General features: G+C 47.4%; 2 protein-coding genes across 2 annotated transcripts; one reads left to right on the top strand and one right to left on the bottom strand.

The window, feature by feature from the left end:
* The first annotated feature begins 37 nt into the window (after positions 1-37).
* Positions 38-7585, top strand: ATPAF2 (ATP synthase mitochondrial F1 complex assembly factor 2). Its single transcript, XM_049791648.1, has 8 exons — positions 38-295; positions 1993-2037; positions 2362-2507; positions 3328-3425; positions 4406-4486; positions 4620-4732; positions 6219-6334; positions 6966-7585. Exons 1-8 carry the CDS (start codon positions 166-168, stop codon positions 7101-7103), a joined length of 867 nt encoding a protein of 288 aa, XP_049647605.1. The 5' UTR covers positions 38-165; the 3' UTR covers positions 7104-7585.
* A 1026-nt stretch (positions 7586-8611) lies between these two features.
* Positions 8612-23287, bottom strand: DRC3 (dynein regulatory complex subunit 3). The gene is made up of 12 exons (XM_049791057.1): positions 23118-23287; positions 21612-21728; positions 19919-20085; positions 19189-19335; positions 17883-18002; positions 16847-16972; positions 15399-15560; positions 12871-13002; positions 11512-11582; positions 10594-10717; positions 8984-9115; positions 8612-8818 (listed from the first exon to the last, which is right to left on the bottom strand). Exons 1-12 carry the CDS (start codon positions 23272-23274, stop codon positions 8705-8707), a joined length of 1569 nt encoding a protein of 522 aa, XP_049647014.1. The 5' UTR covers positions 23275-23287; the 3' UTR covers positions 8612-8704.

Below are 23287 nucleotides of genomic sequence, written 5' to 3'. Positions count from 1 at the left end.
CGGTGATGGGAAATGTAGTCTTTGAACGGGACGGGGAGACCGAAGGGACAAAACGCGTTCGGCGGAGCGGATTGGTTGTCGTTACGGCAACATGGCGGCGCCCGCGGTGCCGCGCTGAGCCCGGCAGGACGGTGGCGGTCGGCGGTTGCTTCTTCTCTCGCCGCGATGTTGAGCGGTTGCCGCCGGTTGTTGTGGGGCCGCTTCCCGACCGCCCGGTTCCCCCGACCGCCTGCTGCCGCTGCCGGGAGCGGCCCGGTGGGGCCGGGCGGGGGTCGGGCTTACGCCCCACCAGCAGGTGAGGGGGGCGCCGGACCCACCGGGGCCTCCCCAGCTCCCTTCGGGGAGGAGGAGGAGGAGGGGGCTTCCCTGGCTCGGCGGAGCTGGTCCTGCTGGGGGGGGACATCCCCCCTGGTGGGACCCCCTCAAGGTCACCCCGGGCCAGGGGAGGAAGGCTGGGCTCGGGGCGAGTGAAAAAATGGGTGTTTGGGGCGGGGGAAGGGGGTCCAAGTCCTCCATCTGTCAGTTTGCGTTTGTGTTTTGGTGGGGTTTAGGGATTTGGAGGGGGTGGGACCCACCCGAGGTGGTTCAGGCACGTTTTGGGTCATGTATCATCTCAAATTTTGCTGGAAACACGTAGGTTTGAGGACAGTAAAACTCGTCTCGTTCTGTCTGAGGTGAGGCTGCAGAGTCGCAGTGACTCATCGCGGGGTGTCAGGAACCCACTGATGTGACTCAGGACCCCTCTGGGGTACGAGCACATTAATCTTTTCAGAGCTGTGCCTTCACAGCGTGGCGTTTTCTGAGGCCCCGAAGCTTGCAGGTCACTAAGCCTAAGCAAATCCTCTTCCATTTCCCCAGCGGGAATGTACTTTTTATAGCCTAGAATAACAGACCTGCAGCCTGGCCTGCTCGCTTCACCCTTCAGGAGGTAGATTTTTGGGTTTGGGATTTACAATCTGGTCGCTGTCGTCAGGGGAAAGGCTTGCAGATTCTTCCTGCCTTGTGTGAGAGATACAAACTTTGGCAACACGTGTAATCCAGCTCTCGGGTGTTGGGAGTGCGTGAAACAGTGCTGGTAGGAAAAGAAGCTGCTCTCAAAACAGAGACCTGCAGTTCCTTCAGGCTCACCTTGCCGGTGGAGCAGGCGTCCTCCAGAGCTGGAGCTGGGTGTGTGGGCTGGAGGCAGCTGCGGGAGGTGGTTCTTCCCCTGGTGACTCAGTGGCATGCTGCAGTGTGTGCAACAAGTCCCCAGTACCATTCAGCTGTTACTGCATGTGCCTGCAATAAACCTGCTCCCGTGGGCGGTTGTGGTGGAGGGAACAGCATCCTGCCCCTGCACGCTCCGAGCCTGCCGGCAGCTGTGGTTCTTCCAGAGGGTGCGTCGGCTGCAGGTCAAAGCAGAGAATGAGCTAGAGGCACTGAGGGAGATCGCGTGGGTTGGCACTGGGTGGGTTTGTTGTCATCGGGGATGGAAAGAGAGGTTGCCATGCCCTGCCCTGCCTCTAACCCAGCTCTGCTGGGTTTCTTGTCACTCTGAGACAGAACAAGCAGGGAGAGAGCGTTAGCCAGAGCAGTTCAGGGATTAATTTGTCAAACGTGATTGCAGGTGGGAGAATCTGAAAAGATTGACCCCAAAGCAAAACTCCAGGAGTGCTGGGACAGGTCTGCTTTGGAAACCACCCCTGCCAGACTCTGTAGAAATTCGGTGCAGGCCGGTTCGAAGGGAGCTGAGACCGCAGCCTGGAAGAAGTGAAGCTGGTCCCGTTCACTTGCCAGTTATGCACAGCAACCCTGGGGTTTTCACCAGCTTCGTGGCGCTTCCCCAGTTGAGTGGAGCTCACTGAAACGGTGTAGTGCTTGGAAACTGTGGATGAATGGGCCAGATTTTTGTGGTTAGGCCACCTCAGCAGCACTGAGGGCTGTGATGGGGAGCAGGGGAAGGGACCAAACCTCCTCTAACTGCCCTCTGAATGGCTCTGTTTTTGTCCCCAGAGAGGAAGCGGTTTTACCAGAACGTGAGCATCTCAGAAGGAGAAGGTGAGTATGGCCACTGGGACAGGACGGGGGGGCTCATTCCCAGGAAGTGTTATCAGTCCACACTTCTTCAGCAAGAGCGTGGCACACCTGCAACCCAGCCTATGCCCTTTCCTCATCTATAGCGAAGCTATGTGGTGGGAAATGGCTTCCAAGACTGGGGGAAAAGTGTGTCAAAATGATGGTGATGGTGGGGAAACTTGAGTATCCCTGGTCCCGTGCTCCCGTCAGCTCCGGCTCTGAATCTGCTCCTACTGTAGGGTTGTCTGTTGTTCCTTAGTGCCTGCTCCTCTTTGATTCCCCAGGATTTCTACTCTGATTCCCCAGGAGGCTTTGAAATAAACCTGGACCACCGAAAGCTGAAAACACCCCAGGGCAAGCTCTTCACTGTCCCCAGTGAAGTCCTGGCCATTGCAGTGGCAACAGAGTGGGACTCCCAGAAAGACACCATCAAGTTCTACACTATGCACCTGGTGAGCACAGCAGGTTGGGATGCTGAGACCTCGGCAGGGCAGAACACAGCATGCTGGGAGAAGTCGGGTCAAGGAAGTCAGGATTAAAGACAGGGAATCAAAATGCCAGGGGCTAAAGGTGGGTTTGCCAGGCCACTGCCCTGTGGTGAGGGCTGTGCCAGCTGGCAGAATGGATTCCAGAGCAAGGGTTAAGAACCGCTTTGGGGTGTAAGCCTTGCGCCGGCTGCTTGAGATGGGGGCATCTTCTGAGAATGCTTCCTTCTGCATCCTGCCTCCTCCAGCTCTCCTGAGTACCTGCAGTAGAATTGGCATGGCTTGGTCTAAAATGGGGGTGACCATGTAGACATGAGAATGGTCTCCAAACGCAGAACATGGAGAGAGCAGGTTGTCCTAAAACTGATGGAAACAGGGACAAGAGGTTGGGACTTCCACTGGCCACTGGGGAGAACCTTGCAGTCGTGAAGGTGGTTAGATACTGGCTGGATGACTGTCTAGGGGGAATCTTTGTCACTGTGGGGATTTTAGAAGGGCCTGGACGGTGTTATTTGGGATAGCAAGGGGCAGGAGGAAACGATGAGCTCTGGAACAGTCTGTGAGCTCTCTTCCCTGGTGCTTGATGGGCTTGCTCCCGAGGCTTCTGAAATCAGTGAGAAGATTCCTACTACACGAGCCATGTTCTGGCCCTGCACCCTCCTTTAGCTGTGCCCCTCAGTTCTCTGTCTGCCACAATTTCCTCTGCTGCTTCTTGGCTTTGCACAATGGAAGCTGCTGCTTCCCCAAGCCTTGAATAACAGCGGTTTAAACTGCCTTTATCCCCCAGACCACACTGTGCAACACGGCGCTGGACAATCCCACGCAGCGAAACAAAATGCAGCTGATCCGTGCGGCTGTGAAGTTCCTGGAGACTGACACTGTCTGGTATGAGATGGGGGCCCGGCTGGAGCAGAAGCGAGGTTGTCTTGTCGCAGTGTGCTTTTTTGGAAAGTTGGTTGGGGCAACTGAGAGAAAACGTCTACTGTAATCCAGTCGTGGCAGGGCTATGATCTGGCCTGGTTTTGGCCCGAGGGTTTGCATTAGTTTAGGCCAGTCCTACGTCTGCAAACCTAGTGGAAGTCCATGTACCTGAACGGTGTAGGTATGAGGGAGAATGAGGATCTGGTTCTCTGTTGAACTCTGTTTTGGACACCTCCATGCTGGGCAAGGGTGGGAGCAGCAGGAAATGAAGATCTCTGGGGAAAAGCAACTATCTTTGAACAGCCTGGGGGAATCTGTCAGCCCAGTCACTGGTACTCCTGTGCCAGTACAAGCAGCTCAGACTACTCTTACCAGTAGCAAAATGCCCTTCGTTCCTTAAAGTCCCTGTGGGCTGCAGGCTCAAGCCTGTTCATGCCCAAGCTCCCAGCCTCTGAGGTGTCCACTGGCAGCTGCTCAGCTCCTGTGGGGAGAGAGGAACAGGACTTCCCCCATCTGCCTCTGTGGCTTTGCTTAGGCTGGCAGTGGGGAGTGCCAAGCTGAGCCACTGGGCAAGGTGGGGCAGGAGGAGTGGCCCCATATAAAGAATTCTAGTGGGATATGTCCCCTGCTCTAACCGCTAAACCTTGCAGCATCCCATGGCTGGTGTGGGGCTACCTGCAGTTTTCTGTGGTGGTTTGCTGCTATGATTTGCAGTGAGATAGCATTGTCCTTACTAGAAAAACAAAAAGCTCTGAATTCAGGGGAGAGTGGGGGGATTGTTCCCAGTCACTGCTGCCGCTGGGTGGACAGTAGACCCTTGCTCCCCTTGCTGTGGTCTGGGGAGGGGGTAGCTTCCTTCCCAGAGGTGTGTCCTAGTCTGGCAGGGAGCAGCCTGGCAGCCTGGGAGTGAACATCCAGTGTGGTTTTGTTCTGCAATGTCCCAGCTATCGTGTGGAGGAGCCAGCCGCCTTGGCAGAGCTGCAGAGGAATGAATGGGATCCTGTTGTCGCCTGGGCTGAGAAAAGGTAAGAGGTCAAAGATGTTTCTGTCTGCCTATGCCTTGTCCTGCTGAGGCCAGGAGCTCTAGTGCTTGTGACTGTCAGAGCTGCAAGGTCCATGAGCCCTGTGTTTTTCTAAGGGGCTGGGTGATCGTTCCAGGTACAACGTGGCAATTGGCTCCTCGACCAGCATCCTGGGGCCAAACATTCCAGCCAGCACCAAGGAGACCTTCGTCAGCCATCTGGCGTCCTACAACATGTGGGCCCTGCAAGGTGAGAGGGGCTGGGCTGGGGAGCCCTCTGCTCAGGCTGTGCCAGTGGAGGAGGCGGTTCCTCTCCACAGGGGAGAAGAGTAACTGTAACATTTTTCTTCTACAGCTGAGATAATCAAGAGTGTTGAGGTTTATGTTTTAAAACTGCAGGCCAGTCCCTTAGCTGTATTTTTTAAGGGTAGGGACTCTCCCCTTAGTGCCACTAGTGTCCAGGGTCTGACTGTGCTGGCCTGCAAGCTGTTTGGTCTCTACCCTAGCACAAATAACTTCTTTAATGCTAAACCTTCTAGTGACTTAGTCCCCAGCTTTGTTACCAGGAAAAGAAATAGGGTTTAGTATTCCAAGTGCCCATGGTTCTGCGTACTGTCCTCGCTCTTTCACCCTTACCGCCCACTTGATCGTACCTGATACTGCTGAATGACACCTAAAGGTAGAAAAGAAGTAATGTTTGCTTTGCTCAAGTCCTCAAATGCAAGACTTGAATGAGCAGCAGACAGTGAAACCCACAAAAGACACTAGCTTTGCAGCTAAGGGAAGTTAACAGTGTTGATTCCTGGGACAGGGCTTGCAAAGCTTTTCCATTACCCCTGTAAAGATACTTTTTGATGGATCATTTCCTTTCCTCATAGTTTGTAATATGGGTAGGCAGGGTGGAAGGGAAAGGCACGTGCCTCCCCTGGGGAAGGGGAGCCTCTGGGCAGCTAGTTGACTTTAGACCTGAAATTCAAGGTCTGGCCTAAACTGGTAGCGCAGGACGAGTCTCACTTCAGTTCCTTCCTTAGACCCTGTCCGTGTGCAGGCACCTCCATTTCCTGTCAGGTTGAGCTGAACCGTGAGTGCTCAGAAGCTCAGAGTTTTGAGCCCTTCTTGCCTCCTCTTCCTGGCTCAGGGATTTGCTCAGGTCCCTCAGCCATCAGGCATGCTTTCTCCTCCCCTGAAGAGGGGTGTCTTGCAAGCCAGTAGCTGGTGGTGTGGCAGGAAACAGCTCTGCTGTTTTATCAGCTGAGCCCAGCAGCTGTGTCCTTTGCCGACAGAGTTCTCCCAGGGCACGGCACACCACACACATTTGCACACTGTTTTTCTAGGAGTGGTTATAGATGTGTACAGCTCTTTTATCACCAAACAGTATACAAGGCCCTCTCACCCTAGACTTTCAGCTGAGCTCCAGAATACTCGGGCCTGGATGGGTACCTCTTCCCTTTGCACAGGGAAGATTTGTGGTGGAATAAAAGGAGGCAGTTTCCAAGGCGTAGCCTTTGTCACTGCAGTGACAGTGGCCAGAACAGCGCTTTGTGTCTGCTGTTAACTGCAGATCTGATGCTTAAGATGCTTAAGTGCCCAGATGCAAGTGGGAGGATCACTGGCCCTGTGATCCCCCCCGAGGAGGCACCACACCCTGACTGTCTGTTCAGAGCATGTGAAGATGCTGCTGTAATGCTGCAGAAAACAACCATGAATCTTGTTTGTTTTGGGTTATTCCCTTCCAGGTATAGAATATGTAATCACCCAGCTGAAATCTCTGATTCTGTCCATGGGTCTGATTGACAGGCACATTACAGTAGAGAAAGCCGTGCTTCTGTCTCGCCTGGAGGAAGAATACCAGGTAAATTATGTTACAAAACAGCCCTATAATTCAAATAGCAATAATCTCAGCATGACAAATACACCTCCCACCACAAATAACTGGCAAGGGAAGTGCCTGCTATTGCAGGAGAGGTTCCACTCTGCCAGTCTCCCCATTTGAGAGAGTTTGGAGTGTGCTGCTGTAGAGCAACACCATGGGGGCAACAGCCCAGAGTGCTCCTGGGACTGCCAGTTTCTTTTTGCAGAACCCAGGTGGCTGCTTTTCTCCCTCTGTAATCTGAAGTGCAAAGTTGTGGCTGGCTTCTCTTGCTGTGGGTTATCCAGCCTGGAGGCCTTGGTAGACACCAAGCTAATAACTTGCTTGCTGGAAACTGGCCTGGCGTGAAGCTCTCCCTGACCCAAAAGTGGATGAAGTTGATGGGAATCTTTTCATCCTGCCTTTAAGGGCCTTGCCTCAGACCCCAGTACAAATGAAGCATGTCCTTCCACTGAACTCATCTGGAGATCTGTCTGCCCCAGTAGGCAGTGATCAGCACAGCTCCTGGGGGGTTACCCGTGTTTCACAAACATGAAAAGGGAGGTTGGGAGTTGCTGAGCAGCTCTACATATAATCCATTTCTGAACTGACTTGCGTTCCTCCTCTCCTTCAGATTCAGCGGTGGGGCAGTGTGGAGTGGGCCCATGACTATGATCTGTGCGAGCTGCGTGCTCGCACGGCCGCTGGGACTCTCTTTGTTCACCTCTGTTCAGAGAGCTCAACTGTAAAACACAAGCTGTTGCAGGACTGAGGCTGCTGGGCTGGGCGCAGGAGGAGAATGCCCAGCTGTGAATTGCTGGCATGACCCAGTGAGGGCAACCACCCTCCTGCCACCACGTCTTTCCTGGGATCAGCCTTGTGCTGAGGAGCTGCGACTTTGTGGGCAACTCCTTGCTTGGACTGCCTGCCGCAGTGCAGCGCCAGCAGTTTTGAGCCCACAAGGAGGAAAGGTCAAGGTGAGCTTCCTCTGCATCCCCAGGACAGCAGCTCTGTCCATTACCGGTGTCTGTAACTCATCAAAGGAGCTCTCACGAAAGAAACAGCTTCCTGGGCAGGGCGCGGTACAGACATACCCAGCATATGCCACATGTCTTCATAGCTGCCAGCTCCTGACACACACTTGTTATGGAAATCTGAAAACAGACTCCATTGCATCTGTTCTTCATCCCTCAGTGTGCCTGTATGTAACACCAGGGTCTCTCTGTTTGATTAAAGGCACGCCCCTGCTAGATACTGAAAGCCAATGCTGCTGAGTATTTCTTTGTTTTAATCACCAAACTGCGGTGTAGGTCCTGAGCTGCCAGGCTCCAGGCAGGTGCTGGGATGGCTGCAGGCAGAAAAAAACATGGAGCAGAGCTGAGCAGACACTAACTACCAAACAGATCTGCTTCCTTCACATCTCTGTGTGAGCCTTTCCATGCTAGGTACCCTGTCCTTGCAGCCAAGGAGTAGCAGGGAGCCAACTGTGCAGTCCTGGAGCAAGAGGGGGGGAACCTGGGCTCCTGCCATCTTCAAAAGCACATGGTACTACAAGGTAAATCTGCGTACAACAGGCAGTACCAGCCACGGGGCTTTCAGAGAGACCTGGTCTCCCCCCGGAGTGCGTATGCAGCCACCCTCTCGTTTAACCTTCCCACCTTTCTCCTTGCTGTTTGCCTCGAGCAGTACCGCCCCAGCCAGCATCATTCCTCAGAAGCTGCCCACAAGTGAGCGTAGCAGCTGCTGTCACTGAGCAAGGAGGGGAATTAATGACTCCTCGCTTGGCTGTTGCGAGCGGCGGTGTGTGAGCTCCTGTGGAACCATTGATTTCCCTTCCTGCTAGCTGGGGGCTGCTCTGTTCATGCTGCAGAAAGCTGCTTTTGCAAGAGGCGGTGAGAAGACGAGGCTCCCAGGCACGCAGAGCCCCCGCCAGCCTTGTGCTTGCTGAGCTGGAAACCTGCTGTTATCTTGGGGGTGGTTTGATGGAGAGCACTCATCTCCCAGGCTGCTGCCATGTGCCTGTGGCTCGCAGGTTTCTGCCACTGTGCTTGCAGGTACCAAAGCTTTCAGGCATGATGTGCTACGATGATTTGGTTCAATCAGCTCACAGCTGATCCATAACCCCTTGTGACCAGGTCTGAGCTCTCGGGCTTCATGCCAACATGATGGAAGAGGCAGAGCTTCATATGCTTTTCCAGACTCAAGAAGTATCTTTTATTTGCAGTTTGTGGTGGGATGGAAGAAGCATGCCTCTGGCCTGAAATGTCCCAGGCAGCTCAGGCATAGAGAGGCAGCCGTCTCTGCCAGGTGTGCTGCCGCTGGGGGCTGTCCTGTGTGCCCCCAGCTAAGGTAGCTGCCCAGCCTGTGGCAGACCTACTCCGTTGGCTCCAGGATTTCTATGTTATCCAGCTCCTCCTGGAGATTGTCGATGTACTGAACGATCTCTCTGACACGGTCACGGTTTCTGTCAATCTCGTTTTGGAAAGCCTGAACAGATTGAAACCAAGCAGTGAATCCGCAGGCTTGTCAGGGTCCCTTGCTGTAGCACAGAGGGCTCCAGCAAAGGTTAGGGAGCATCTTTTCTAGCAGTGTCCCCACCACTTGGGCCAGACCTGTCTGTGCCCCATCCCCCTGAGCATGAGGGTCTCTTACCTGCTCTGTCACGGAGGCCTGCCAGCGGTAAGTGTTGCTGAGGATGTCGCTCTCTCGCTTAGCAATCTTCAGCAGACGGATGCCATGGGACGCGTTGACTGCGTTGACAATGGTGTTTTTGTCCACAAGAAGCTAGGAGGTAACGTGACCGGATGAGGGGAGGGGAGTGGGCTTGCAGCAAAAGCAGCAGAGCTCGGAACTAGGAGCACAGTAACTGCAATGCTCGGGGGGAAGAAAATCGGCCCTCTGTTTCAGACGGACAAAGCCCTAGTCATCAGGAGGAATCCAGCGCTTTACCCCTTCGCGAGGATGCGCCTGGAGCTCACTACGGCGTAATGGAGTATTATCCCTAGTACGGGTGGGGAAACTGAGGCAGCACTCTCAGGCTCACCTGCTGGAGCAGGGAGCAAATGCCTGCTGCCGAGTGCTCTGTTGCAGGCAGGGCTGCCTCGCAGCACATGGCAGGCCCCTGCGGGCAGCTGGTGTTGAAGCAAGGCTGCATATGCTCCAGCACGCCTGGCCCAGCAGGTGCGGGAAGTGGAAAATCGCACTTGGAAGGGTCTCTTGCACTGGTGGCACTGGCTGTAAATCTTCATTTTTGAAGAGTCCCAGATTCTAATCGAAGCAGTGACTTCCCCCGTGGCTCTAAATAGAGGGTGGCTTCACTAAACCATAATGACTCTCCTCCTGCAGCCAAGTGCAGCTGTTGAACAAATGAAGATTGCTTCTCCGTGGAAATGGATGGCAGCGAGGCAAAATGGGTGCACAGCAACGGTGCGTAACTGCAGCCATCTGCACAGGCCATAAAGCAGGGAGCTCCCCCGGGGGGGCTGAGGGGTCTGTTTTGTGTCTGTTAGCTCTTGATTACCTGGAGTAATGGGGGGGCTGGGATAATCTGGACAGAGCAAAACCACAGCAAATGCAAAACTCGAGTCATTTAGCCACTGAATGAAGGAATAACGGAGGCAAAAAGGTCAGCAGCGTTGCTGACTGGAGCACTGCAACGATCTTTGTGCTTTCTGAAAGGCTCCTGGGATCTTTGCTATCACAGCAAGACTGAGGGCTCAGTGGAAGGCTCCATTTGAAATGTCATGTCCTGCCTCCAGATCAGCTTGTGGGCTGGGGAGCTCTAGGAAGGGCTTTTGAAATCACTGAGGCAAACAGAGCCCCGGTGCAAGAAAGTCAGAGCAGTGTTCAGACTCTCCTGGGGGAGCAGGGAGAATCTGAACAAAACCAGCTGCGAGTGCAGCAAAGATGCTGCCTAAGTGCCTGCTGGGTTGGGGCTGTCTGAAAATCACCCAGAGAAGCGAGTTGTGCTGGAGGCAGGAGAGACACTTGCTCAGCACCTCTCCTGGGCTGCTGCCACCAGCTCTGGCAGCGCCCAGGGAAACCTGCAGTGCAGTTATGCTCTGTCCTAGTCAGCAGAGATGTCTAGTGGCACTGCAGTTCAGCCAAGTGGCTGGGGCCTCTTGGGAGGAGGTTATGCTCTGGTTTAGACATGGCTTAAGCTCTATTGAGCCTCCTGGAAACCCTGTCCCTTCTGAGAAGAGGCTGTGGCCTCCTGTTCTTGCCAACTCCTTAGAAGAGATGAATTTTTTTGGTGCCCTCACCATTCGAACATCAGCTGGCAAATCCTCGTCAAGCTGATTCTTGACTGATTTCTCCAGTGTGGTGATGGAGATTTCTAGCAGCTTTTCGTGGTAACGGTTTTCCAGGTCCCGGCACTGGGTCATCGTACAGAAGATCGTTAAGGAAAAAACTGACTACACCATTCACTTGTAGAGATTAATTGACCTCCTGTAACTAGAGACTGAGTGTCTGCACAGTGGGCCTCTACAGGAAAGAGCCTGGCTGCTGCCAGAAGCTGGTGCAGTGTCAGGATATACACTTTCTGTTCTTAATCACACATTGGGTCTCATCCTCACTGCCATGTATTACGCAGAACTAAGAGTGGGCCTAGGCTTGCAAGGGGAGTTGGAGGAGGCCTCCCAGGATATAAGCTAAGTTCTGAATATAGTGCAATTATTTGCACGAGGCCAACAAAATTCTATATTTAAAGTAGTGTAATCTGTCACTGAAGCACTTTGGTATTCTCATCTCACTTTGTTCCAGAAGACATCAATGACACAAAAATGAAGGCCATTAAAAGAAATTTCAAAGAGAATTGTAGGTATTTCATTGGCTGTTACAGCAAGAATGTACATAAAAAAACGTCTAACCAGATCTTCCCAGGGTTTTGTCATGGCTGTGTGGAGAAGGAAGGAAGATTCCCAAGGGGGAGAAAGCTACGTAAGTCTTACAGACTTTCAGCACAGGAGAACTGAGATCCTTTTGTGCCCTCCTGAGTCTCCACAGAAAGGAGCTGGGCACCTTAAATGACCATTCCTGCAAAGCTGGGAAAAGACTTTTTCTGTTGATTAAAAAAAAATAAAAATCTAATTCTATACTGATGGCTCATTTCTGGATTTAGAGGTGAGATACATGTATATCACTGGAAGGTCCAGGCCAACAGACTGTCAAAAGGATATATCCCTTTAATGTTTTCAATGAATGTTGATGCTATGACAGCAATGTTTCCTTTAAAATCCTTTATTAGTTCCTTAACAGAGGGGAAAAGAGGACATATTACAATGAAAACTTGCATAAACATAAAAAGGAGTCAAGGACTCCAGGAAGAATCTACAAGTTATTATAATTTGGACTCACTGCTGTTATTAGCACAGTCAGAAACTGAACTGCCTCAAGCATTTAAAGTGTTTTGAAAGTGCTGCAAGATTTTCTTTCCTCCTTCAGGGTTAGAAAATCAGTTTATTGGAGGGAAGTTGACTGAATGATACCTTTACCCACTGTCTGGAGCAAGCCAGCTGATCCTTTTTTACCCTCACCTAAGTAATGCCTGGAGAGTGCTGTATTCCCGTATACTGACGTGCTACAGTCTCCTTGTATGCATGAAGAGCCTCTTGTCAGAAGTACAACCAATGACCGGGCTTACTGCAGCTTTTGTTTTAGTCCTCAGAAATTAAAATTGCTGCTGCCTATTACCTCTGTCAGAAATGGCTGATGGAGAATCTGTGAAGTGTTGCACTTAAATGTCTTGATACAACAGTTCAAAGACAGCCACTCGAATCCTGCAAATCCAGAAAGGCATGCAGGGAGAAATGCTTTGGCTCATTCCATCAGTGACTGCAGATACGTGAGGACCAATTCAGAAAACACTAAAAGGCACAATCCTGATGCAGTGAGGAATCCATTTTGAGCTGCTGCTTTCTGTCATGCACATTCACAAAAGTAAACAGCTGCATCTGCTTGCACACAGGCCACAGCTCCTGCCTGCTAATTTTTAAACAGATTACTTTTTTTTTTTTTTAAATGAGGATGCACATTAGCAGCCCTGCCCTAGTTTTTGAGGAAAAGTCTGTGAAGAAAAAAGGCAGCTATTATGCAAGCAAATGCAGTAAGCTGAGCAGGAATGTATGTAATCTTATTCATAGCAAAGATCAGCTTCAAAGAATTACACATCTAGAATCCCAAAGGCATACCCCATGCTATGCAACGACTTCTGTACGCAGACCTATAAAATGACTGAATGACCTCAAATCCCTTTCTCTAAAGTCTAGGAAATCAGCTTGTATAGATGCGAAGGACATACTGCGCTCTGCTCTGAGAAACAGAAATCTGTTGCAATGGATCAATGCCCAGGGCCTGATCTCACCCAGATCAACTCTGAGCAGAGAAAGACTAAGATGGAGACAAAACATTAGCCTGACTGGAAGACCTATGTGCCCCTCTTTGTGCAATGGGCTACGAAGCAGAGGGGTGTAGCAATAGTAAAAATTATCCCCCTGCGTTCTGGATGTGAGCTCTCACTGTATGTGCTTGACCCTTACCTCCAGCTGGTCAGCTATGAGCATTTCCAAGGTCATGAGTGCTTCTGACAGCTGAAGTATGTCCTCCTTGTACTCAGCTCGTTTAGACTCAGCAATATCGTAACTACTGGCACTATGAATCTCATCCAGTCTCTAAACACAGAGATACATAAATTACTTACAGTTTGTGTTCAGCACTCCATTGCAATTTAATTAACTTGTTACATATGTGAGAAAAGTTCCTGCTGCTGATTAGCTGAAATGAAATGTGATGATTCAGGAAGTCTCCAGATTTACATACTGGGTAGTCAACAGTGCTGAGGTATGCTACTGCGCTAACGATCCAGGGGCAATGCAGTAGAATCAGTGAAAACGCTTCCTCATCCTCCAGTCAGCAGAAGACTTTGCCCCTTCTATGCTTCCAACTTTGGTTCCCCTTCTGACACATTTCAAGTAAAGAAAAATATTAGATTCTTGACGTTGCTAGCCATGAAGAAGAGATTAACAATTACTTCGTAGAAAGAAATGCAGGCCTAAATCCTGATCCCCTTCCTGTCAAGGAGAATCTTGATTGACTTCTGCAGGGTCAGGATTTACTATTCTGAATATGGAATACCTATCATTGCCTGCCTTCCTCTTACAGCAAGGATTTATTGCCCTTCAGAATTAAATATTGACGTCAGTTTTGTATCAGACAAGATTTATGATTTCTTGGATGAAAAAAAAAATCCTCTTGTGCTGAGCAATGTATTATTTTCAAGTCTGTTCAAAATAAGTTAACAATGAACTGTTAATAGGAGAAAAAAAAGAAAATGTTTTAAGATGTCTAATCCACTTGTCCTGAAAGGGAATGGAACATGCTAAAATAGCAAATTCTGATGAAAATCACTGCCAAGACTTGTGTCTGAAAATGGACTAGATTACCCAAACTTTGCAGTGTTAAAAGAGGGGAAGGGGAGAGCAAGGTATCTTTTTTTCTAATGTAAACAAGTTAGGAGGCTCCAAAAGCTCCACAGCCATTCAAGCTGCGCCTCTGGGAGCAATAACTTCAAAGTTCAAGGCCTTTAATGCTTCTTTGCTCCTTAACCAACTTCAGAGAGCAAAGTTATTCTACAGGTTACCTAATTTTACATGAAAGGATTACAGCGAGACAAACAGCCCCTAAGAATGGCTTGCAGATTTCAGACTGCCGGGACCTCTGCAACTTCTGAACTCCTCCAGCAATTTTAAATGAATGGGGAAATGCCGTTAAAATACAGTGTTCAGTTTTGACACCAACTCCTCCAGTATTTATATGAGAACTCAGGCTGACCACTGTGTCCTGTTCTTGCAGCTCAATCTGAAGCTGACCCTGCAGGTCATCAGATAAAGACAAAGGGCCAAAATCTGGCCTCAGCCATGTTTCTTTGGGTTTGATTTTGGGGTTTTTTTGTTGGGTTTTTGTTAGTTTGTTTGGGTTTTGTGGCTTTTTTTTTTTAATGGATGCTATATTGGGAATTCAAGTGCAAGTTAACTGAATATACATATCAATCTTTACATGTTGCCTTCTGGTAAGGCTGCAAACTCGTGTCCCGACTAGAGCTGATGAAATCAGTTTGCCAGCATGAGTCAGCAAGGTTCAAGGATCTGGGTGCAGAGTGACTCAGCAGGCTGCCAGCGTGTGACAAGGCACCTAAATAAAAGTGACCTGGTTTTCAAAGGCACCCAGTGCTCGTGACTGCCTGGTGTCAGTTGTCAGGGACTTGCTCTGCTCAGCTGACACTGTTACCAGGCTTTAGTCCCCCTTATTTTTTCTGTGGAAACAAAATAATGAACCATCTATTATACATGGTCAGAAAGGGATCCTGCTAGAAGCTACGCCCTGAGCAGCCACAATGGGTGGCTGCAGTTGAGCAGAATGAAAAAAGATAGTTTCTGCTTTAAAAACACTAGAAATACATTACAATTTTACCTAATTTTTCTGTTAAAGTTCTTTGAGCTGTTGTTGACAAAATGAACTGAAGTAGAAAATTACTTGAAAATGAAGTATCATGCCATCTCCTTCCTTTTCTTCCTCCTTTTTCAATAAAAGAAGAGCTATTGGAGGCCTCACAGAGAAGGGGAGTGGCATTAAATCTGATAAATCTATATATATATTTAAAATTAACTTTATCAGAAATATTTAAACTGAAAGAAAGGTTCAGCATTTCCATTTTCTTAAAGACTGGTAACTTTTCTGGATGGCAAATAAAAAGTAAAAAACCCCCATCGTGTTTAGCCACTTTTTTTCTGTAAAGCCTTGAAGGCCCTTTATGTTTGTGGACAATAAGATAACACTGTGCTATGTTAATTTTGTCCTACGCCAGATGCCCTCCAGACGTCCCTTCCAACCCTCAACCACTCTGTGATTCTGCCATTATGGATCAAGTACCAATTCCTACTGCAACAGTGTAAATCCGGAATTATTATCCTAATTTTAATGGAGTTACCCTTGCTCTCAGTGAAATTAAAAGCTGGCAGAGGATGTAGAGAAATCGTGTATCAAACAAACAAAAGTATAACAACATTACCCTTTTGTTCCGATTTTCAAAGTCTAGGATTATTTTCCTGCCTTCTTGCTGGTTGGCTGTTAATGCTTCATGAAGGCCTTCATAGAAATCAGAGACTTCAGCTTCTCGTTTTTCATACTCTTTCAGACCATAGTTAAATAGGTTCTCACAAACTGAGACAAACTCCGTCCTGTATGTGACACCAGAGTCAAGGTATTTTGTTTGTTATGCTATGTTCTTTCTACCTCTGCAAATGTGAGCAACAAGAGTTACAAGCTACTGTTATGTAAACTCCGTGGTTCTTGCTGGGAGCAGGCTGCCAAGTATTCTGTCTGTGGCAGGACTGGGTCACCCATTCACATTTAATGCATAGGATTTTGCTACCTTAAGGGTATGGAGAAAGCTGTGGCAACTTGAGGGGGAAAAAAGGCCTTGAGGAAGAAAAGGAAATACATACACTTCTCTGACTCTCTTCTGACACAGCAGCGGAATGAAGCACGCAACCCTATCTGTCTTCACAAGTGTGAACACAGTGTCTGCGTAGTTAATAAATACAGCTCTGGAGCCTACAGCCAGAGCACAGAATAAACTACTGACTTGGTAGCATCACAAAAATAATGTCAATTTTTCTTCTACTATTATCTTGGCAATGGAATTGTTTCTAGAGTCTACTGTAGTTAAGCCGTGATGCATTTTTTCCCAACAGTGTAATGCAGTTTTAAGGAAGGTCAAGTTACTGGCCTTGACAATACTCTATTAATCTGAATGAGAAAAGAAAAAAAGAAAAAAAAAGTGTCTGCTTTCTGATCCCCTGTGTAGTAGCAATGATCAGAAAAAAGTGCTGGCCTGAAAACTTCATGTTGCCAGCTCTGGCAGGTTGTGAGATATGCGACTCATATCATTCTGATTAGTCTGTTCCTATCTCCTGCCACTTCAATTTCAACATGATTTTAGCAACAGCGCTCTTACAATCTAGCTGACAGAGATTTATCTTATAGCTCATTTTAAACTTTAAGTGGATTCCAGACTTAAAGTAAGTATAAAGCCTTGATTCTTGAAGGGTCAGAAAAGAAGGCTACCACAATTGTGTTTGATTCAAGTGAAGGAAAAGGAATATGGTAATTACAATGGTGAGAATTTAAAACGCTGGAATCTCATGACCTGTTGGTGATAGAAATGAGTGGTTTTACAAACGGGATGTTTCAAGCTGGGTTGGCCAGCTTGCCAGTAACATAAACTATTTGTTTGTAGCCCTCATATTTCATGAGATACTAAGCCTTAAAGCTGTCAGTGGTCTCACAGTCTTGCAGTGGTTTTTTTGGTACCATTCCAAAATTGAACACAGACTGTCTCAGATCTTAGATCAATGTAGTTTTCAGCCCTGGACAAAAGCAATGGATGAAGAGTCCCTGTGGATGCACCTCCTTCTTAACTTAAGGCATTGCGTTTTAGCTGGAGGTATTCTAAACCCAGGAAGGATATGCCTGCAGCAGGTTACCCACTCCAGGGAGGTAAGCCAGTTTGGCAGCTTCTGTATCCTCTGCAAACATACTGTCGAACAGGAATGATCCATTCAGGTACTCAACAAAGGCTGTCTTTGAAGAGAATCAGAGCCATATAAGTAAAATAAAGAGTGCCAACCAGCTGCCAGTCCTCAGGATGTGTCACTCCTATAAGCACTTTACCAGCAGAGGAACTCTGGTGCAGACACAGTCATACCAACACAATAGGTATACCAACCAAGGCATAAAAGCACCCTGCAATTGGAGTGAAAACCATCCTGCTGGCTTTGCTGCTTGAACTCTCTAGCCTAAGGATAGAAAACACTGTTTAATCTTATACAAAACATTATCACATACAACCGCATACTGCAAGGCTATTAAGCCTCTTGGATAAGGAGTCAGCGGACTTTGGGAAGGGACAGAGGGAAGAGCTGCAGGTCTCCTCCCTGTCACTTAACTGCCTCTTGCTCTTCAGCCAGTCTGATCTTCTAGAGGTCTGGAATACAGAGCCAGACCATAACTGAAAGCACCATTCTGCCTGGTCTTGTTTTCAGTCTGTTCACAGGAATACAGTGATCTCTGAAAAGCCCTGAAGAGTTTAACCATAAAACTAATGAAAAGCATTGACTTAGTGTGAAGGAGAAAAAAAAGTCACTGCACCATGAAAATGCTAACAGTTCCCTCAGACCTGTAATTTTCTTAATCTCATGTCAGTCTGATAAGATCCTTAGGTATGATTTACTATTTAGCTTTGCAGGGTCTATATCTGTAGTTTCATTGTTCAGCCAAAAGAATTATGTTCCGCCACGTCATGTGTATTCTACAGCAGTTCCTGTTTTCATTCAAAAATGAGATTCAGAGATCACAGAGATTAATCCTAGCCTTAGTTTTAGCACAGTCAATGTTAACCTCTCATTAAATCTTCAAGCAGGTAAAAGAGAAGTCAATATCTGTTGTGCTTCTTTCTCCTGAGACAATATACAACCAGCCAAAGAAAACGTACCTTGTGGTACTCCAGCTCTTTCTGCTTTGCCTGGTTTTCCTCCAGCTGAGCCAGGGCCTGAGCCTCCTCACGTTCCAATGGCTCAGTAAGATCTTGATACTTTAAAACTGCAACTTCTCGCTGAGAAATGCAAACAAAGAAAATATCTTTATTAGAGTATCCAGCATTGCTCAACAAATCTGGGCATAAGCATTTGATCTTTCTAGAACATGAACCTGAGTGACATCTGCCTCTCCATTTCTCTGTGGGCTTTTTATTAAACTACTTATGAAGTTCCTAGTCCATTCCTCATCCCGTTTTTTGTTGGCATATTACTCTGACTCTGCATTCAGTGCATCTGAGCTGATTCAGTCCCAGGAAACTTCTCTCTCCCCATTTCATCATCTTTAGGGTTGTTTTTTCAGCAGGAGGCCCTGTTTTGACTTCTAGAATTTCAGCTCTGATTTGATCAGCTAGCAAGTTTAATACACTTACTAGGGAGGAGAAGGCTCTTCGGAGGAGTGGATGGCAAGGTAGTAGCAGGGGCAAGAACCTAATTAGCTTGAAACTGAATCTTGACAAATTTAAGTATGCAATTCTATGAGGTACTGTCTGTATGAACAGGGACTGGACTCAATGACCTGGAAAGCCCTTCCAGTCCTATGGTAAGAGTAATATATATTCCAAGTACAGCTCCTGCTCTGTGCCAAGCAAATTTACAATTAATCATGTTCTTTGGTTACTAAAAAAAAACCCCAACAAAAAACCCCATCTTTGTTCCTTTGAGCGCTGGGAACAAAAAGCAGTCCCACAGGTTACCGGTGCGGATGCACTGTCCTGTTCTCAGAAATCAAACTGGGAAATGCATTCTAAGGCACCTGCTTGCCTGGACAGTCTATCAGTCCACTACTGAAACAAATTGCTCACCGAGCAGCAGGACCACCAAGCCTCCTTTCCCCTGGATCCGTGTCTCAAGACTGATCTCCTCTGAGATTTTCTGATCTGTAGAAGGCTTGCACTCACACTGCAGCCTCTCTGTGGCAACATTAACCAGGCCCGTCTCCCACACACAGCTGCTGATTTTCACAAAATCTGTGAAGACATCATGCCTCTGACACCTCTACCTCTCTGTCAGATTTGATAGAATTTGGCCTACAGGTTCACAGCTGTTAGGTGGAGGCAGAATAAACACTGCGTGTTTCTGTAAGTCTAATTTCTGCAGGGAACCTGCCCTGAATGCTAGAATATTGCAGGCATACCAACAAAGCAAATTCTCTGTAGGATGCTGTTGCCCGATTTCACAAGCAGGGAATGCAGAAATGCTTACCGTGGTGTCACTCACGAGCTTGAAGTCCAAGTATACCAGGTCTGGAAGATGAGCAACAACAAACAGCGTATACTGCTCATCGTGGCAGAGAGGGTTCCCCGTGAGATTCAGTGTGCGTAAGTTTTTAAACCTCCTGAGATAGATCACCTATGCCGAGAGGAAAGAGATGCTGTACTTCCCATTGCTGGGGAAACACACAGCCTTGAAATTCGTTGCTCTTATTACAGTTATGTTGCAATACATATCCTGCTCTGCTGCCAAACACAGGTGACATCATTAAATTATGAATTTGTAATGCTTTCAGGAAAGGAAATACTTAGATTCACATTGTGAATATATAAACAATGGGTATAGAGAGAAGGTCTTTAGCTGGGGTGGTAAGCTGCCCTCAAAAGAACCCCAAATAAATCCTAGTCTCCACTCCCTCCTTTTCTCATATGTAGCTATTTAATCCTTTTCCAGCTTTCATGGGAACCAATAGGAATTTTGCCATGGCTGATAGCAGTAACAGAGCCGGGCCCCCATGAGTCAGTAATCTAGAAGAGAAATAGCTGTAGTAAGCACTTAACACTGGGACAGCTTACCAAAACCATAACTTAGACTACAGAGGCAGTGAAATCCTAAGGAGAATTTTCTCCTCTCAGGAGGGGCTCAGACACAGTGCCAAATGTCATTATTAGAGTATTTGATCCTTTGATAGGAAACATTTGCAAAGACAGGGAGCACTCACATCTTCCAGAGTTGTCAGGTTATTCTTCCCTATGGAGAAAATCTGCAGCTCTTGCAATGTGTCCATGTGCTCAATTTTAGATATTCTGTTATTGTAGAGACTTAGGTCCTGCAGTTTGACAAGGGTATCCAGGCCCTCAATTACTTCAATATTGTTGAAGGACAAGTCTGGGGAAGAGTTTAGAAATCAAAAAAGTTTTACAAGCAAAAGTTAAATTATCTGTAGCAGAACGCCCTGATTCAGACCTTGCATTTAGCCTGATTCTTGATTTAGGAGTTTATGTACAGTATTTTCCTCAGGGGTGTTCAGTGTCCCACTGGAAAGGCATCATCATTCGTTCACATCTTCTCCTTTCAACTGTCCATGCAACTTTTAAATGAGAAGAACAGTTGAAGGCTTTCCTTGTGGAGTCTACATACACAACCTGAAAGCGACTTCCAGCTTATGGGGAAAACCAAAATACAAGAAAAGAGGTGGGGAAATGCCCTAAAAGGGGGGGTATTTCTGTGACAAATTTGACACTCCTTGCCTTGTTTCTTGCAGACTCTTGCCTGCCACACCAGTGCCCACTGTCATGGTCATTCCCATAAGACCAACATACGCCAGTCCCATGCTCACAATCGCCCTGTTGTCAATGGAGGTATGCAAAGGCACGTACTCACTTTAGCTATTTCACTTATTGAAATTTCCTCTTTTCCTGCCAGAACATCTATCCTAACACCTACATTCATCATGATTAAGGGCAGTATTTGCCCTCAGGCCAGTATGGAGCAATTCAGGAGTCCAAAGATGGTTGATGAGGTTACCAGCTGTCTGCATCACCCCAGTCCCCGGATGGTTAAGACACTCATGCAGCAGCTCCTGAACCACTGCAGCCTTTGGGCAAACGAAACCCATGAGTGTGCTTCAAAACACTCTGCTTACATTGTGGTGATCAGCTCTTGATTCACAAGTGCATTAGTCATCTGTGCAGCAGAACAGTGCAGAGAACTGGGCAGAAGAACCCAATAGACATTTCAAGATGTGCTTATGAACTGAAGCCTTGCATGCTATTTTCAAAGACGGATGAGGATATATTTACACTTTCAGCCAGCAACATGTCTGCAGTTCCAGGAGAATGCTCTAAGCTATGCATCTGTAGCAGCAAGATCACTGATCTGCCCAGCATCAAAGCCTGCACCCCTGTGAGATGCTGCTCTCAGCATCCTGAGTTTTTAGTTGAAAGTAGTCACATAAGACTACAAGGATGGGTACTTTTTGGGACAACAATGACGACAAGCCCTTAAACATATAGGGGTAAAGACAGTGGGTTCTAGGCTCTGAAATGCCTGCATTAGCTCTGAAAACAGAATACAGGCTTCTAAATCACAGAGGTGTTTCCATAAATATTTCTGAAAGTCATCTCCAAATACAAGTACAAACCCTGGAAACAACCTTGAAACCTCAGCTTCCTGTTCCTGCCACAGCAAATGTATTAAAACCAGTTTTTAAAGGATTTGAAGGATTGTTTTGCAGTTCTGATATTCAGGCATTTTGACATTTGACAGTCAAATGAGGAAACACACAGACAGCTGACAGCCTTCCCTGGGAAAGCTCCTATCAGTCGTGTTTGAGAAGGAATGCGACATCCTAGCTTTATTGCAGATTGCTTTGCACCTGTGAGGGCATCCAACCTCATATGCTTGTATCTTACCAAGCCATACAAGGTGAACCAGACTCTCCAGAGCTTCTATCTTCTCAATGATGTTGTTGTCCAGCTGCAGTTTAGTCAGATTCTCAAACTGCCACAGATTATCAATCTGCAGGATATCTAAAGCCACAGGAAAAAAATAAAAGAAAATTGCTTTTCATGTGAGACAACTTTCAGTTTAGCAGACACACTATCTTGCACAAGGAAAACATGTCCAGTGTTACCTCCAAAATTATTTTCAGCAGATTACGATAGCATGTGATGACTGCCCTAGAGAGCTGAGAGGTCCATTGGCTGGATGAGATATCAATGAAACAGTCCAGTTAACCTCATTGTCCTGCACCAGCGCACACTGCTCATCAGTGATGCCAACGAGTCACTGAGGGGATGCTGACTATGGCCCTGCAGTCAAGAGTGGCTTTATGAATCCACTACTAGGAGGCCTTGACCTTCATTTTCCTTTCCAGCTCCAAGAGGGAGGTTTGGGATGAGATTCTGCTTTTCTCCGCATTTGCAGGCTAGCGGTGGCCAGCTACCACTTTTGTAAATTACTCTCCTGCTTCTGGGATTCTCATCATAAGAGAGCAAGTTGGGGTCTACTCTTTCTGTGAAGGCTGCAGTTTAGAACTAATCAATATCCCTGCATTTAGCTTTCTACAAAAACAGAATCACAAGGGCAGGTCGTTAGGCACTACAGCAAAACATTAGGACCAAGGTGACAGAAAATACAGAACATTCTCACTCCCAAGTCTCTTTGCCCCCGCAATGGCTTCCCAGAAGATTTCGTTAGCTGCTCTACTGCCATTGTTGTTTAGTGAGTGCAGAGTAAAGCAAGTAATTGCATGCACAAAATATTCACACAGTTCTATACTTTGTATTTGCAAACAAATACATGCAGGATCAGGTAACAGGAAGTCTGTTCTAAGGAACTCAACTAATACATGCATTATTTTACTGAAGCACGCAATGGTTTATCAAAAGCAGATTTTTGCCCATGAAATTACATATGCCCAAAGTACTCAAATATTGAGCCAAATTTTTGAATGTAAGTTTATGACTGGTTTGACAGTAAGAGGCAAGCTGCGATAATGTTATGGATGACCGGAGGAAGCCACCGAATTGGACTGTAATCACCATAATCTACCAAATAGCTCTCACATAATCGCCAGCGATGGCAGAGCCTGCCCAGGGTTTGATTGTCCACGTACAGAAGGGCCCAATAGGCCTGTGGCCTGTAGGTGTCACCACAATATAAATGTTAAATAAGAATAGCAGTGACAATAATAGCTTAAAGCTAAGCAGCTTTAACGTTACCCATCAGCAAAAGCATCCATCTCTCTCTAATGAAACTACTTCATACAGGTATGACTAAAATGTAACTCCAGATGTTACTTTTCACATAACAAATCCAAGCTAATCATGATTGTTTAATTGCCAGTTAGCCACTTCATGCTTAATTCTACTACCCTTTAAAAAAAGAAGAAAAAAAGTATATATTCTGATACTCACTTCTAAAACCAAGCTGTAGCTCCGTCACATCCTTAAGGTTAATACCTTCCCTTTTGGCAAGCTTTCCTATGTCCTCTGGACACTGCTCTTCAATGGCTTTCTGAACCATTTCATCATCAATAATGTTTGGCTCAATGCTATTGTATAACTGACTCATTTTTAGATGGCAT

The sequence above is a fragment of the Accipiter gentilis genome, chromosome 33 (genome assembly GCF_929443795.1).
Source record: "Accipiter gentilis chromosome 33, bAccGen1.1, whole genome shotgun sequence".
Classification (NCBI taxonomy): Eukaryota; Metazoa; Chordata; class Aves; order Accipitriformes; family Accipitridae; genus Astur; species Astur gentilis.
The sequence above is the reverse complement of the archived record's forward strand: the minus strand, read 5'-3'. Positions and strand labels throughout refer to the sequence as shown.